This window comes from Channa argus, chromosome 23 (genome assembly GCF_033026475.1).
Source record: "Channa argus isolate prfri chromosome 23, Channa argus male v1.0, whole genome shotgun sequence".
In the NCBI taxonomy this organism is placed as follows: domain Eukaryota; kingdom Metazoa; phylum Chordata; class Actinopteri; order Anabantiformes; family Channidae; genus Channa; species Channa argus.
The window spans coordinates 11,774,400-11,789,859 of NC_090219.1; the positions used below are offsets into that span (position 1 = coordinate 11,774,400).

The following is a 15,460-nucleotide window of genomic DNA, read 5'->3' on the forward strand; positions in this document are numbered from 1 at the left end:
GATGTCAGTAGGTTTTCCTGTCGTAAAGAGAAGCAGAGTGATGCCGAGGCCCGTTGAGATGCTGCTGCTGCTGCTGCTTCAACGACGACAAAGTGGTAACGTGGTTTTGAGATGTTCATGGTGTCGATGTCTGTTTGCAGGGATGGAAGCTGACAGTCGCTGTTTAACCCGACCTCCAAATGCTGTCAGTGGGGACAACAGAAAGGCCACTACATTAAGACCACCTGAATTAAATAGATTTGGTGTTGCACTGATCTACATGTTAGCCTGGCTGGTCAGGCTTTTATGGGCAGGACTGAAGAAAGAAAACGTCTTCCTGTGTCATAGCCAGAGAAATACACCTGGAGCCATTTTGCACAGGGATCCTATTGTAGTTTAACTTTTATTTTGTTTAAAAACTGCGTTTAGTGTGTGTGGTTGTGTGTTTTGTGTAGCACCATGGTCTTTCGGTTTGTACCAAACTGTAAATGGTCTAAGTGACAATAAAAACACAGCTGATCCACAACAGGAACTGTCTCCATTTAGGAGACAGGAGGAAGCACTTTGTGTTGGTTAGTTTTGTGTCAGACTTTAGGCAGAAATCCCATCCATCCATCATCTTTAGATGCTGATGCTGTTCAAGGTCTTGAGGAGAGGAAGTCTATCCCAGTTGACATTGGGCGAGAGACAGTGTCCACTCTGGACAGGTCTCCAGTGTGTTTCAGGGCCAACACAGACAGACAACAATTCACAGTCTAAGCTAACACGCATTTCTTTGGACTAAAAGAGGAAACTGAAGGAATCGTGGGGGTTTACTGTGCTGCTAGACTGATGCACACGATTTCATCCACCTTTAGTTTGGAATATCTTGTTTTTTTACAAACATGAAATTAAATGTTCACATAAAAAGTGCAGCCTTATGGAATCACCCTGGATTTCTATTTTTACAATTTCACATGTGTAAATTGTAACAGCTGTGGGTTCAGTTTGTACCGGTCCAAAGCTGTTGCTGTCCAGACTGTGCCCGTGATGATCCCCTTCAATCCAGAAGTGTCCGTCAGGAACTCGAACGTACCGATTCTTGTAGCCCAAAGTCCTGAAGAAGATAAGAGAAAAGAAAGTTTGGTTTTTAAATTACGGTTTTCATTATTTCTTCTAAATACAGTATTTTACATATTGATTAAAGTCTGAAAGATTAAAGATTATATGTCTGGAACAATGTGACTTCTGTTATGGATATGACTGGATCCTCTAGGGTCGAGATGAATCCCTCTGCTGGATTTTGTGGGACTACAGACCTTTTTACAGTAAGTAAAGATTATAGACTGGCCACACAGTACTAGTTACTTTGCGAATTAATATCAATAATACAACAAGTTACTTTTCAATAAAAACAGTCAAATGCATTTATAGAGTAGTATCACATGTATCTCTAATCCATCACTTCAACTTAAGCTAATAAATGAGCCTGTGATCAACGATTTGGTTCAACTAATAGATTGTTTCTCTTTTTTGAGCCTGGACTGATTAAAAATGTGGGTGTTTTTGAACTTTCAGAACTGAAGCTCCTATAAAAATGCATGATTTTAAACTCAGCCTAACAAACAAGAACCATCAAACATGGAAACTGTTGGAAGTTTCCAGTTTTACAGTTACTGACGAGGTTACTGAAGAGGTAGAAAAGAACAGGATTCAGGAGAAGATAGCGATACGGTTCTGGTTGATGGCGGCTCAATTCTCTCCCACAATTATCAGACTCATTTCATTATCATTAATCATCAGCGTCTAAATCTTTCCTGCAGTGTCGCTTCCCGTCACTGCCTTATCGCTCAAACAAAGATCTGATTTGGATGGTGGTGGAGGAGGGGAATGGGGGGTGTTCGACTCATCCTGCTTCTATCAGGTCGTCACGTTTATGAGGAGAAGGTCCAGCGCCTTTCATCATCCCTGTGGATGGTTATGGGCCTGTTCCAGCTCTGATTTATCAGTTATCAGCGGAACATTGTGAATCATAGCCTCAGTGACTTTTTAAATGGAAATGTGTCTGTGATTCCTTGTGCGTCTGTGTCGGTCGAGGAGGCCGGTTGACCTTGGATACATAAATGTTGATTTAGCTCAGCACAGCAGCTCTCAAAAATAAATAAATGCATAAATTAATAAAGCTGGGACCTTTTTGCTAAAATCAAAAAAGGTTAAAACCAATATGATGCAAATTCTCTGTGGAAATCTTCACAGAACCGAGGCCGACTGACTTCAGCGTATTTAGTCTTTTTTTTTTAACCAGGTTTGAAGGAAACGGTCCCAGGAGAAAAATCTTCAAGCTGTGGTTTGAAAGCAGTTTTGCATCAACAAACTAATTTTTATGACTCTTTGCCCCATTTATGTGCCTCATATTCCTTTCTCTCTAAAGAGCTGTGACCTTGATGGCGTCCTCACAGTCTCTCAGTCTGCCTTTGTTGGAATAACCCTTAAATGCCTCTGAAAACTGATACATCTCAATAATCTTAATAATCCCAATGTGGCACTTGAAGAAATTACACATCTCAGTGCTGCATTACAGCCCTCACAGCTGCACCGACTGAGCCCAGTGACAGCAGGGTTCATTTGAAATGAATTTGCCTTCGTGTCACTGCGACCTGCAAATTAGAGCGGCAACAATACAAAATGAACAAGAGTGATCGACGCTTCTTGCCAAATGTACATGAGATCCCATAAATCCCCGTTTGTGTAATTGGATTTTAAGATAATCAAATTAAGGCAGTGGGAAAACTGACAGGTGAAGGGCTTTTTTACAACTTTAAATCGATTCCCTACACACTGCTAGTTGGAAGAAGGACAAGCAAACTAAGGTTTAAGGATGCTGCTTTCAATCGCAACTGTTTTTTTTTTAGAGCAGAAAAAAATCAAATCAAATCAGCAAAATCATTCATTATTCATCCAAATCACTTCTTCGGTCTGAGTAAAGTTGGTTACGGACCAACCAGGGTGGTTTCATGTCTCACCTGACCTGAACAGCCCCATTAGATGGATAGTAGAAAGGGTGTGGGTGAGGGGGAGTCATCCCAACTCTCACAGCCCCTCATACCCTCAGAATGGGTCATCAGGTGTAGTTTCCCAGCTGGATGTGCCTTGTGAGGGCAGCAAGAAAAACAGGGGACAGACCGTGTCTAAGGCCTCCCCCTCTGTGGATGATGAATTTCTCCTTTAACGCCCCTCTCGAACCAGTGGTGGTGACAAACCACAGAAATGCTGCGAGCTTGGATTCTCTCCTCTGATTAGTAGTAGAGGTACAGTAGGGGGATGGAGACCAGGAAAGCATATTATGTGTGGTCCTCATAAAGAAGATCAACCTTCCTCTGATGAGTGTTCCAACTTTGCTATGGCTGTCGGCCACCGGATCAGGACACTATCACCCCATTCAAGGCTTTTATCAGTTCTTACCAGCCTGCAGTGATGGTTCAGTAGGCGACGTTTGAATCCTGTCATATCCTAGTATGTTCTTATTGTACCATATGTTACACTGAGCAGGTTAAGTGAACTGTTGTCAGGTTTAGATTAAAAAAACAACAAAAATAAACAGCTTTAGGAAAAGATTGCGATTTTTGTTATATTAATGTCAGTTAAAACTAGGAAACGACCGTCTCTCTCCCCCTGGAAGACCTGGCTTTTGATGCCGACCCATCCACCCCAACATCCTCCCTATGCAGACAATCTCCGTCTCTACGTCATCAAAACTCACTTCAACTTTACTTTACCACTTCATTTACATTGGACTTTAGATGCTGCTAAAATGTCACTTTCTCTGGGAGGTAGACGTTTACCATGAGCAACATTGAAAACTAGCGACAAGGCTCCATTGAATGATGTGATAACATTCAAAGAATGTGTTGGCTCACAGCTGTGAATTTATAACGCTCCAGTTTATGTCATCAACATTTAAAAAAACCTGCTCCCAGCAACCACAACTGTAATGTTTGAGATAACTAACAATGACATTTTGACAAAAATAACCTCCGTGTCCGAACAGAGACAACTAAACAGTGTTACACTGAGCAATGGAGAGAAAACATTATCAGGCTCAGCCACTGCAGCATTGACGTTGGCAGTGGGCTCAAAAAAATAAAAAATAAAGTGGATAAAGTGTTTGTTTCAAACCAGTCCACTTTCAGAAATGAATTATGTAGGATGGTTATCAGAAAAGTGGACAAAACCAGGTCAAGCCATTAAAGAGGCTGAACTTTTTTTAGTCTTCTGCCATGTCCTCACTTGCCTGTGTTGGACAGACCTCATCAGGGTTTGAAAGCAGACTCACTCATCCCTTCCTGCACTCGGCAGACACACGGTCACACTGCAGATGCTCCAAACGGGCTCATCATCGCTGTCTGAACAGGTCTGAGTCTGGGCTGCTTCACCCAGATGATGAAGAGGATGTTTCACTAAGAAGAGTTAGAAATTCTGCCGTCTCCTCAGCACACACACATCTTTTCAGTGTTAACAGCAGCTGATGAATGTTGCAGGAGGCTGAAAGGAGTTTAATGACGTAAAGGTCGACAGCTGCAGAAAGCTCCCCACACCAGATTAAGGTGGTTAAACCTGTTCTGAGCTGGATTTGAATGATGTGTGAAATATCCTGAAGGCTGATGCAGAGATTTCTTTGAATAAAAGACTTCAGTAGTCAAACATTTCCAACATTTTTCATTGTTTATACATTTTCATGACTTCAAACCTTCCTGTGTTTTCTGGATTTTCTCTCCTGACAGGGCGATGATGTGTCTGAGCTCTCATTCCTGACATTAACAGCCATAGTTCTGTTTAACTGTGTGACAATGAGGATTGAGGGATGTGTGTGCGTCACGGATTTCATCATGAGTCCAGGATCCACTCCACCAGGGTGAGAAGTTCACTTCTCTCTGAATCACAACTGCTTTCTCACAGTTCAGTGCTGCCATGCTGCTTTTAAGTAGGTCTCTTTCCATAATTTGTCAGTTTTAATGTGGCAGCATTGTGAAATTTGATAATTAACAGTAAAGCCAAACTAGAGCTGCGGCTGCTGGAAGTGTTTATTATTTTTTCAGGAATTAAAGCAAAAGGAACAAATTAAAATGTTAATGGAACTAGATGAGAAGTTAAAAGCTAATTAGCCAAATGATGACACTGTGTTTATGGTCATGTGCTCATTTTCAGAGCTGGTTCAACTTCCAAACCTGTTTAGACAGTTCTAATTAATTAATTTATTAATTATTCATTTCTTAAAGTTTTTAGGTCGACACTGTCAGAAAGGTGAATATTCTACGCTCCGTTTATTATTCACATCAAAGTGGCTCGTGAAGTCCTACTGGAATGCATTATAAGAAGAGGGGGCTCTAAATTTTTGGCCCCCTCATTCATTTTAAAGACGATGGGCAAAACATTAGAATTGGGTTGGAAATATGTGTCAGATTAAGTGAAAATTTGACCTGAGGATGGCACGAGATCCATTTTAATCAAAGACAAATGAGGTTCTTTAGACTATAAATGTGTCAAATGCCAAATATAAGTTTGTTTAGCAAATGATAAAAACCTCTACAACATAATAGACAGCGTGTGGTTTAGAGACCAATAAACCAATGAACTTTATTTTCCCCCATTAGTTCTTTGCAGATTCTCCTGCGCTGTGCAACATTTAACACTCCTGCTTCATTTGCTGTGGCCTGACAGTGACGGTGGGAGATTTACGTGCGGTGGAAGCCTCTCTGTTTTAAGATGAATCTGTAAAACAATCCTCTCTCTGCGGCTGATGGTTATGTGGCAGGCAGACGGTCTGGCCTGCGTGGGCAGATTAAAACCGGAGCTGTGATTTATGTTGGCCTGACCCATGTACGACAACACAGGCCGACAGCCAGCGTCGTCAGCAACGCCTCCGCCAGGAAACCCATCACAGGCCCGTTAATTATTCATCCCCTCCCGAGCTGGTGACCTGTAATTTGCACGGTGGCACCCGACACAAACAGCTGCCGGGATGAATCGCATGACGATGGCGTGCTATGATACTGTGAACACGCCTGTGTCGCTGCGACGCCCTAGCACTTCCCGTCAGCCTCGCTGGCACTGCTGCTGCAGGGCTGGACTGTGAATATGAGATCTGATGTGTTTACTGGTTCACTGGGTGGCGTGTGCCGGCGGTCAGAGAGCCCGTGCTCGCTCTGCGTGTCAATTGGCTGGAAGATCTGTTCTGATGCATGTTGCATCTCGGAGTATTTGATTTGGGAATAAAGGACCCTGAAGTGCAGTTTATACTGTATTCAAACCTTTTAAAGATATTTTATATTGGTAAACGTGAAGCCTCCTCACAAACCAAACCGAGATGGAGGTTAGCAAACTTTGTTGTATCAGCTTACAAAGAGCTTAACAGCTGATGTCCACACAAATATTTTTTGTCATATCATATCAAATAGTTTTCGTGTGGAACGGGGTTTGGGTTTCTGTCAAGATGATCACAACATGTATTTTAACGTTAAAAGATTGTAAATATTTGGGTGACATTATATTAACATTATATGTTATCGTATTCCAGACATTGTATGTTTGTCTGCCAAATATCCATTCACGCAGTACAACATCCAGTTTTGTGACTACGCTCTCAGACCTTTTAGCCTCATGATCTGGACTTTGGGTCTGTTTGTACACCCGCCATCCACCCCAACCCCTTGTAGTGTCACATGCGGTTGCTTCAGATGGCTTTTGAGAGCACAGCTTATTAAAGATTGGATGGAAAAGTCCACCTGCAAAAGTGGTGAGTGGGAGCGACTGTGTTACCTGCCGCTGCTCAAATCCACTCGCATTTGCCATTTAGGCAATGTCCAGCCCTGAATGTTGAACGCATTCTCATCCCACAGCCTCAAATATTGACGTTTCCTAAGGGGATACATTATGCAGCTATGTACGTCCTTTGGGGTCATACTGACGCCCTATTGGACGTTCCAGGAGAACCACTGTTTGATGCCCCGGGAACAACTGCGTTGGGCACAAAAACGTCAGGGTAAGAAAAATGACTAACAGAAAATGCTACAGAGACTGACAACAGCACACACGAGCTTCCTTACTACAGTAACCACGTGCGCCAATGTCTCACACTACTTGCACAGGAACATCATTTTTAGGAAAGAGTTGATGAAGCAACAAAAACTACAAGGCTATGGTTACAGAAAGGTCACGATTTGGGTTCAAATAAATCACAGTAAACCACATCACCCTCTGAGACTCCTGCTCCTGTCATATTTATTAACACTGCTAGACACTTATTTGACAGTTATCAGTCAAACTGGCAAAAACAAAGTATTTGTCGATTCTCTAAAGGAGTCAGTTCATCCAGAGGAGAAAAAACACAGCAACACCAGCTTTTTGTTTTATATGCTATGAATATTCTCCATCGGGTGCTATGGCTTTAAAACCAAAGCATCATCTGGGTGGATTATGTAGAGTTACATCATTTATTAAATGGGATCACTGTTGAATTTGTTAAATATGTTTTTCGATGCTTTGTGCAGCACACACTCTGTTCAGCTCCGCCGTTTTTAGGCTGAAGACACATTTGGACGCACGGATGTACAGCAGTGGAAGAAAATCAGCTTATAGGAAATAATAACTTAAATGTTAAAGCCACAATACACTCTGACACAGAAATGACCGGATAATTATTACACAGCCCCTTGTTTATGCAGAATGTGTTTAAATTTATGGCTTCGACTTCCTCCTCAGTACCGTGCAGATCCCATTTACAGTTATTTCCTGTGCTGTCAAACGAAGGAAAAGCGTAGCAACAACTGTGTGAAAGACACTGAAGCAGTGTTCGTTTTTAACTGCTCGTTGCTTGTGGTGGGCGCCTCAATCTTAAACAAATGTGGAGGCTTAATGGACCCTGCTGGCCTCAGCTTCACAAACGATAACAGCTCGTCAAGATGAGTGACGGGCGTGGGGATGAGAATCTGACCACGTTGATGGAGAAGGAGAGCTAAGAATAGGCCAACTGTCTCAAGATGTAAACTTCATGAAGGGCAATTCAGCAGTGAATCACACGGAGCACAAAGCCTTTGCAGCAGTGTCCAGATAAACATGTTCTCTATAGTATAGTTCCCAAAAGGGAAAAACAAGGCTTATGGAAACATAATTTAATTAAACCTACTGTACGTTCATGTTCCTGTAAAATAGACTTCTGGTGCCCATGTAATGAGGTTTTTGTTCCTATTTCCCAATTGTCTTTTCCTCAACCTACTAAACCTTCTCAGAAAAGCTCAGGGATGAAGCTGTGAGCTGCTCTTTGCCAAAGGTGGTGAAGTCAACCAGATGTGCTTATTACTGATTCAAGTTCTCTCATAAAACCCATAAGTGCTTTATAAATAAAATGAATTATTATTATTATTATTACTACCTGTTTGGAGGATCAAGTCAAATGTTAGTACATAAGTTGTTCGTGCCAAAGGAGAAATTTAGGTGACATATAAGGCCGAAGGTCAGTTAAGGAAGAACAGATGTTGGGTAACAAAAGTCAAAGAGTTGCATTTTAATAATGACCATTAAACAGCATTGACTGTGTGTTTATATGATAATTCATACACCAATCAGGCATAACATTATGACCACCACAGCTCTGCTGTGAAGTCTACTTTGACAAGGTTAGAACTGTCAGAAAGGTGACCATCCTACTCTGGTGCATTTCCATTTTACAAGAGAAAAGAATTCAAGAATATGGACTTGGTGTTGGATTTGACAGATGCACTGGGGCCATTTACCACACAGTGAAGGAGATAACTCCACGCAAGGATAAACTTAATCTCCTGGAAATGATGTTCTGGCCACTTGAGGCAGCAAAAAGAAGCTGCAAACACAACACTAACACTTTATCACCTTGAAAGGAGGACGGGCCTCAAGTTTAAAGTTACGGGATTTTCAACAACCCCCACACAGACACTAAAACCAACAATGAAGTGTCTCTACCCTGCACCCGTCTGTCAGTCTGCAGCCTGGATTAGCGGCTTCGTCTGTGGTGTAGTTGCTGTCCAAAATCTATTACGAATACATGAGCTGGAGCTGAACTCCACCGGGTAACATGTTGCTTCACTCCAAAACAGTTTAGAGAAAATAAGAAACTCTGAGCAAACGTTGCGACAAATACTGTGATTACCCATGTTTTTCGCACAGCGGTCTGAATTCATAGTTTTAGTTTTGCAGAGATGTTCCTTGTCTGATTTAAATGTCTGCTGCAGCAAACCTGTGTTGCTACGCTCTTAACTGTATTTCTGTCTGTTGTTATCAGGCCCACGTGACATGACAACTCCGCTGTACAATATTCATTTTTCTTTCACTCTGTGCCGAGCAGCCGGTGCTACCTGCTCTGCTAGTGGGCAGTGGCTTCTTAGAGCCATTTCTTTGAAAAGCGGTGCCTCCTGCTACAGCCCGAATACACTGTACACAGTCAAAATAAAGCTCCATAAAGATGAGGGGAGCTGCAGATTCAGCAGATCATTATCTGAAGATTCATCACTAGCAGAGACGCCTGAACACTGTCATTTAACTGTTATTATAAAAATATGGATTGCAGCTGCTTTAAATGCAGCAGTGGCAGAGCACAAACAAGGTCATCAATCATTTTGCCATGTACGGTGTAACGACACTGAATGATGATGTCCTCCTGACGGCAGGGACACCAAATCAGAAAAGGCACTGACAAACATTTGTTGGCACTGACTTGCTGCTAACTAAAGAAGAAGCTGTAACTTAGTGTCAGACAGACCTCTTTGATATAAGTGATTAAAAAAAAGAGAAAACCAGCAAACCTTAAAGGTAGACGTCAAAGCCTCAGGGTTTCATCCCCATGCTGGGTTTTAATTAGCTCATATTCAAAAAAGAACATCAGTCACATTTTTTGTCTTGAGTTGTTTGTTAAACAATTAAAGGCTTTAATAATTTAATCTGTGTCATAATTTGCACATTAAAGGAAACCGAGGAATTCAAGTTTGGTATTTAACAAATGCTACAGACATATTAAACAGTTTTTCTTCCAGCACAAATTCCAACAGCTTTACTGGAAAGCTATCAGTCATATCTACTAAATGCATTTTTGGCAGCTTTTCCAACAGTTTCTTTGAGGTTAAAATAGAAAATATGGGTGAACTACAGTAGTTAGCAGCTCCAGCAGGTTCACACAAAGGAGAAACAATAGCTTGATTTCTACCCAGTTTAGCAGTTAAATAACCTTGAAAAACAGTCAGAATCCAACCTTCTGGCAAGTTTGGTTTCTTGTAAATGCTCGGCTGATGACTCATTCCTGACATTTTACCAAAAGCTGCGTTCAGAGAATCAAAATTGACCTTGTAGAAGTTCAACAAAGACTGAAGTTTGAACTAATGTGTTTGTGAACTTTGTATATAAAGCCAACATTCAAGCACTAAGTACTAATATTGTGGATATTGTAATAAAACCAGGTTATTATATTCACATTCTTTTAGTCATTAGTCGGATGCTTGGTGGTTTCACAGTCGGCAGAAAGTCCTGTGCTCTGATGCTCTTGATTCAAAGGTAAAAATAAATGACTGCTATTCTAATAGAGAGGCAGATTGGGGACATGATGAGCTCAGTAATAAATAAAAAAACTGTCCAACAATCCGGCACTGAGTTTTGAGCAGTTGCTGTATCAGAGCCGAGAGCCCAGTCTGCTCAGTCCTCCTGCTGTGTCTCATTATCTGAACTGAGGAGCTCATTTCCTCACCAGAACGCAGAGTAACAGGCTTGAGAAGAGCTCCCACCTCTTCCTGAAGAAAATCCAGGGAAGAGGAGCATCCCCCCCCCCCCACCCCGCTGTCCAATGCACTCACACCAAGAATAAAAATACAGCAGTTATCTACAACCCTAATGTGCTTTTAATGCCAGTTCAATTGCGATTCCAGACAGAATTGAAGCAAACATTAAGCTTGAACAGTTCTAATACTCAAGTGAAGTTTGCTTCTGAGCAACCACACAGATTTCATGCAGGGAAACACATTCAGCACTGTCTGGCCATTTATTATACTTCCACCTGCAGGCACATTGACTCAGCTATGGACGGATGGGTACAACCAGTGTAAACTGTCTTCAATCGAGGCACAAAGTCCTTAAAGTCTGTAAAGCTGGTGACACACCTGAAGACTAGTTAGGACTTTCAAAGACTGGACAGTTCACACTGTTTTCACCAGGTCTCACAGATGTGATTTAGGAGCATTCTGTCTCAAAGTGACACTGAAAACTACTTCATGCATTTGTTACTTCTCCATGACTTTAATAAGTCCCTACCATTAGGATGCCCCAGTAATTCCCTAAAGAGCCTGGAATTAATCCAAAGTGCTACTAGCGTCTCTCCATTGGCATCCAATAAAATTTAGAATAGAATATATTTATTAATATATTTATTAAATACATTTAAAACCCTGCTTCTTACATATAAAGCTCTGAATGGTCAGGCTCCATCATATATAGAAGACCTCATAGCACCATATCATCCCAGTAGACCACTTCGCTCTCAGAATGCAGGCCTACTTGTGGTTCCCAGAATTTCCAAAAGTAGAATGGGAGGTAGAGCCTTTAGCTATCAAGCTCCTCTCCTGTGGAACCAGCTCCCAGTTCAGATTCAGGAAGCAGACACCCTCTCTACTTTTAAGTCTAGGCTTAAACCCAACCCCCAGTGCACTGAGCTTCCTCCTCTTGACCCTCTCTCCTCCTCTCACCCCACAATTGTCACCACTGTATGACATTAACTCTGTGTGTTTTCACTCGTAGTTGTCTTTGTCCTTCTCTGTCCCCCTCTCTCTGTCCCTTTCTGCAGGTGTCCCCGGCTTTGAAGCCGTGTGTCTTCCAGCGTGCAGCTACTGGTCCTACCAACCTGCCCAATGTTTTGTTGTTGCTTTTGTCAGATGGTCGTCCACCCTGAGCCTGGTTCTGCTGGAGGTTTCTTCCGTTAAAGGGAGTTTTTCCCTCTCCACTGTTGCCTATGGCTTGTTCAAGGGGGAATTGTTGGGTTTTCTCTATACATCTTTATAATTTTGACTTTATTCTGTAAAGTGCCTTGAGATGACTTTGTTCTGAATTAGCACAATATAAATAAAGTTGAATTGAAATATATCTATGTAAAAAACCTCACTCATATATAAAAAAAAATCACAACAGTGGCATCACCTCTGATTAGTTTCCTGTGTGATTCTAACTGTGTCTAAGGTTAAATAGTAAAGTTTTGGGCCAAAAAAAAAACTCTCAACAGTTAAACATGTAGGTTTCCTGGTGTGCTGCACCTGTATTTTGTTCACTCACCTGGTGAATGTGAAACATACAGTGGCAGGCTACTTCAAATCTGCTTCAGTCATCGTGAGCAGTCTGTTTGTTTACAAGCATAATTAGAAATATGCAAAGTTATATGAAGTTAAACCTACAAAAAAACTGTAGTCTACAGTGACAGGAAGTCAACAGGTCATTGTTGAACTTTTTTATATTCTGGAAAAGTTGGTTCCTTTTGTTGGTTTCCAGGTCGTTTTAGAGGTTTTTGTTTGTGCAGTGTTGAATGCTATTAAATTTGTGTTACTTTGTAGGATTTACTTCGTATTCATCTTTTCTTTTCTTTGAATATATCACTATTCAGGTAACTTGAGTTCCCTTTTAAATATCACAAGAAACATAAATGGGGTTTAAGGCTGAAGTCCTAAGGGACTTCCTCTTCCCGTCAGTCAGGCTAGAAGTTTCTGTTGGTCTCTCATCACAGTGACTTTAATTTCCCCTGGACCTGACAGAGAACCAATAACCGTGCTGACACAGGAGGATGTAATCAGTGCCTACGCTGTGGAAACAATAAGACAGACTTTGACAGTTTTGTAAACGTATTCAAAGCATGAAGATGACGACGTTGATGATGAGGTGCAGCAGTGTCATGAATTGTTCCAACAATAGTGTAGATAACAATACGGATGATTAATGCCAAAATACAGAGCTGAGCTTCCAAAACATCTGTGACTAATATGTTTTGCCCTCAGAGGCATTTTGACATAATTCACTTTGTGAGATAAGATCTGGACTAATAAATTAAACCGCGTGTTATCGGCAGTTTGTCTGAAGGGGACATTTATTTTAAATACATGTTTTTATTAGACATTACACAGTTCAGTAGACATACACAGGGGTTAAGTGTGACCATAGTCTTCAAAGCTGAGGTGTCCTGACGTGTTAAAGGACCCGGACAGACCAAACTCACCAAACAAACGTAAAATGTTCACTGACTTTTTAAATAAATCAATAATTCCATAAGTGATTTATAGTATCTGACAGCAACACCAGCTGTAAAATACCACGCAGCTTGCAGACATGAGACCGTTCTGACAGAAGACAACACTCTGTGAGCTCTTTGTTTGGTGTCCGACAGTAACCTACTGCTTTAGTTCACCGTCACCGCTCTCAGACAGCCGTGTGTGGACGCAGCAGGAAGCAGACAGACACAGTTAGACATGAGAAAACAGTGGAGCATTTAGCAGCTAAAGAGCAGAGCTCAAAGAGCCAAACGCCACTGAACCATCATCATCCTCGTAGCAACAGAAAATGGGATCATTTTAAGGTTTGCCTCCGAGTGGCCAAATAATCTGTTATTGCAGGATAAAAAAAAACAGCCCCCCGGGATAAATTATACGGAAAAGATTAAGGTTTGAGTTTAAATTCTTTCTTTGTTAATGTTAGACGGTCGTTTCACTGTACAATCGAATGTGGACTGTTTCTAAATCTGTGCACTGATTCGACATCACCCAGTCACCCAGTCTGTGACAAATGTGACTTTAGTCCAACGACTAAGGACTCAACGAATTTCTGGGGTCGACCACAGAGTTATCACTTTGAATTATGCCACTGATGTAGGTAATATATGAGAGACACAAGCTGCACATATTTTCTTATATGTTGATGATACGATAAATCCTGTTCCCAAAATGTCCATCTGCTACTCATTTAACAAAATGTTGGTTGTTGTTCCAATTTGAATGTGTGTTTCCTCCACCAGCTCAGTCAGCAGTGGATGGTTTGTAGGCCAAAAAGAATGACTTTAAATCAAAAGTACTACAGTATATCCCCCCAAGCTGTACTTCAAAATGGCCACTTAAACTGCACCCAAAGTAGAAATGTTTCCCGTGTTTGCCTCAGCAAAGATAAGTCCTTAAATCCTCATTGAGCTGCGTTTGTGCTGTAACCAAGCGGGGCTTTGTTTTTGCCACGAGGCGATGTCACTTAATCTGATTAGAAATCAACATGATGGAGTGAACCACTTGACGGCAGAGTGATACGATTAGCTGAGAGACACCTGTGCTTTTTTTCCAGGCGGATGTTTCACATCAACCTCAGGATGCCTTTAGGTTATTACAATAGAGCTGTGATGGAAAACACATTAAACCCTTCATCACCGTTAGACTCGGGCGCTCAGTGAACTGTCACTGCAGGGGGGGGGAGGGGGACGCTTCCTACCTGATAAAGTCTCCCTCCAGGCCAATGACCCGCTTGATGATCTTCTGCTGGGGATTCCTAGGGGACCTGAGGGAGCAATGAACATAAATAAAGCAATAAGCATAAAATCCAAACAGGAGGACACCAGCAAATAAAAGTAATACAAGCGTGATGCAGGTTACTCTTAAAGGAATCAGTTTGTGTTAAGTTGCTCTCATTTGTCTCCTCTTTTTCTGCTCTCTGCTACTTGATAGCGTCACATATAATGTTTCACCACGCGCCTAAAAACGACTGATATGGCAGCAAGGAGTATTTTCTGTGTCCTGTGTGTGATGGAGCGCTGACAGCGATCGATCTTACAACCCCTTTCATCTCTGAGTCAGCGTCTTACTCAACCAACTGCAACGCTAAGAAGATGAACCATCCAAACTAATCATTACGAATCACCGCCTTGAAGGCAGAACCACAGCTTATCCATGCAGAGGGGTCTTTAATGCAGAGAAAAAGACTTGAAGGTGTATGATGTCCCATGAAATAATAAAAGGAAGCACTGAAGGATGTGAAACTCCTCTGTAATCATTTCCAGACTCTTGTGTTGATTAAAGCTTCAGTTGGACAAACAGACAACGAGGCCTCAGTTCTTAAAAAGTGGACACATATTTATTCATTTCTTTGTCCTTTCGGCTCATCCCGTGAGTTCAGGGTCACCACAGCTGATCATTTGAGTAGCGAATCATTTCTGGTCCAATTCATGATTCAATCTTCCAAAGCTGGATGAGAATCTTCACCGACTCATTTGGTGAAATGTTTATTCTAAAACGCTTTGTGGAGAAATTATCAACAAATATTTTCAATCACTACAGGTTTGTACAGCAGTGTGAAAGAAGACAGTGGACACTGATCAAGCATAACGTCATGTGCTTCTGCCATAAATTCGACTTTTATATGGTTGTAATTTCTCCTCATTCATTTTAAATAAGGTGGCCAGAACATTAGAACCACCTGT

The 15,460-nt window shown here is 41.6% G+C and overlaps 1 protein-coding gene across 2 annotated transcripts in view; it reads right to left on the reverse strand.

Moving 5' to 3' along the window:
* The window catches only part of immp2l (inner mitochondrial membrane peptidase subunit 2), a 135,106-nt gene that overhangs the window by 2,550 nt on the left and 117,096 nt on the right, over nt 1-15,460 (reverse strand). The window contains exons 4-5 of one of the 2 annotated variants that reach the window (XM_067492858.1): nt 14,476-14,541; nt 973-1,075 (exon numbers count right to left, since the gene is read on the reverse strand). In XM_067492858.1, coding sequence (XP_067348959.1) covers nt 973-1,075; nt 14,476-14,541 — 169 coding nt within the window. The remainder of the gene's footprint in view (nt 1-972; nt 1,076-14,475; nt 14,542-15,460) is intronic. The other variant, XM_067492859.1, reaches the window with a different exon arrangement.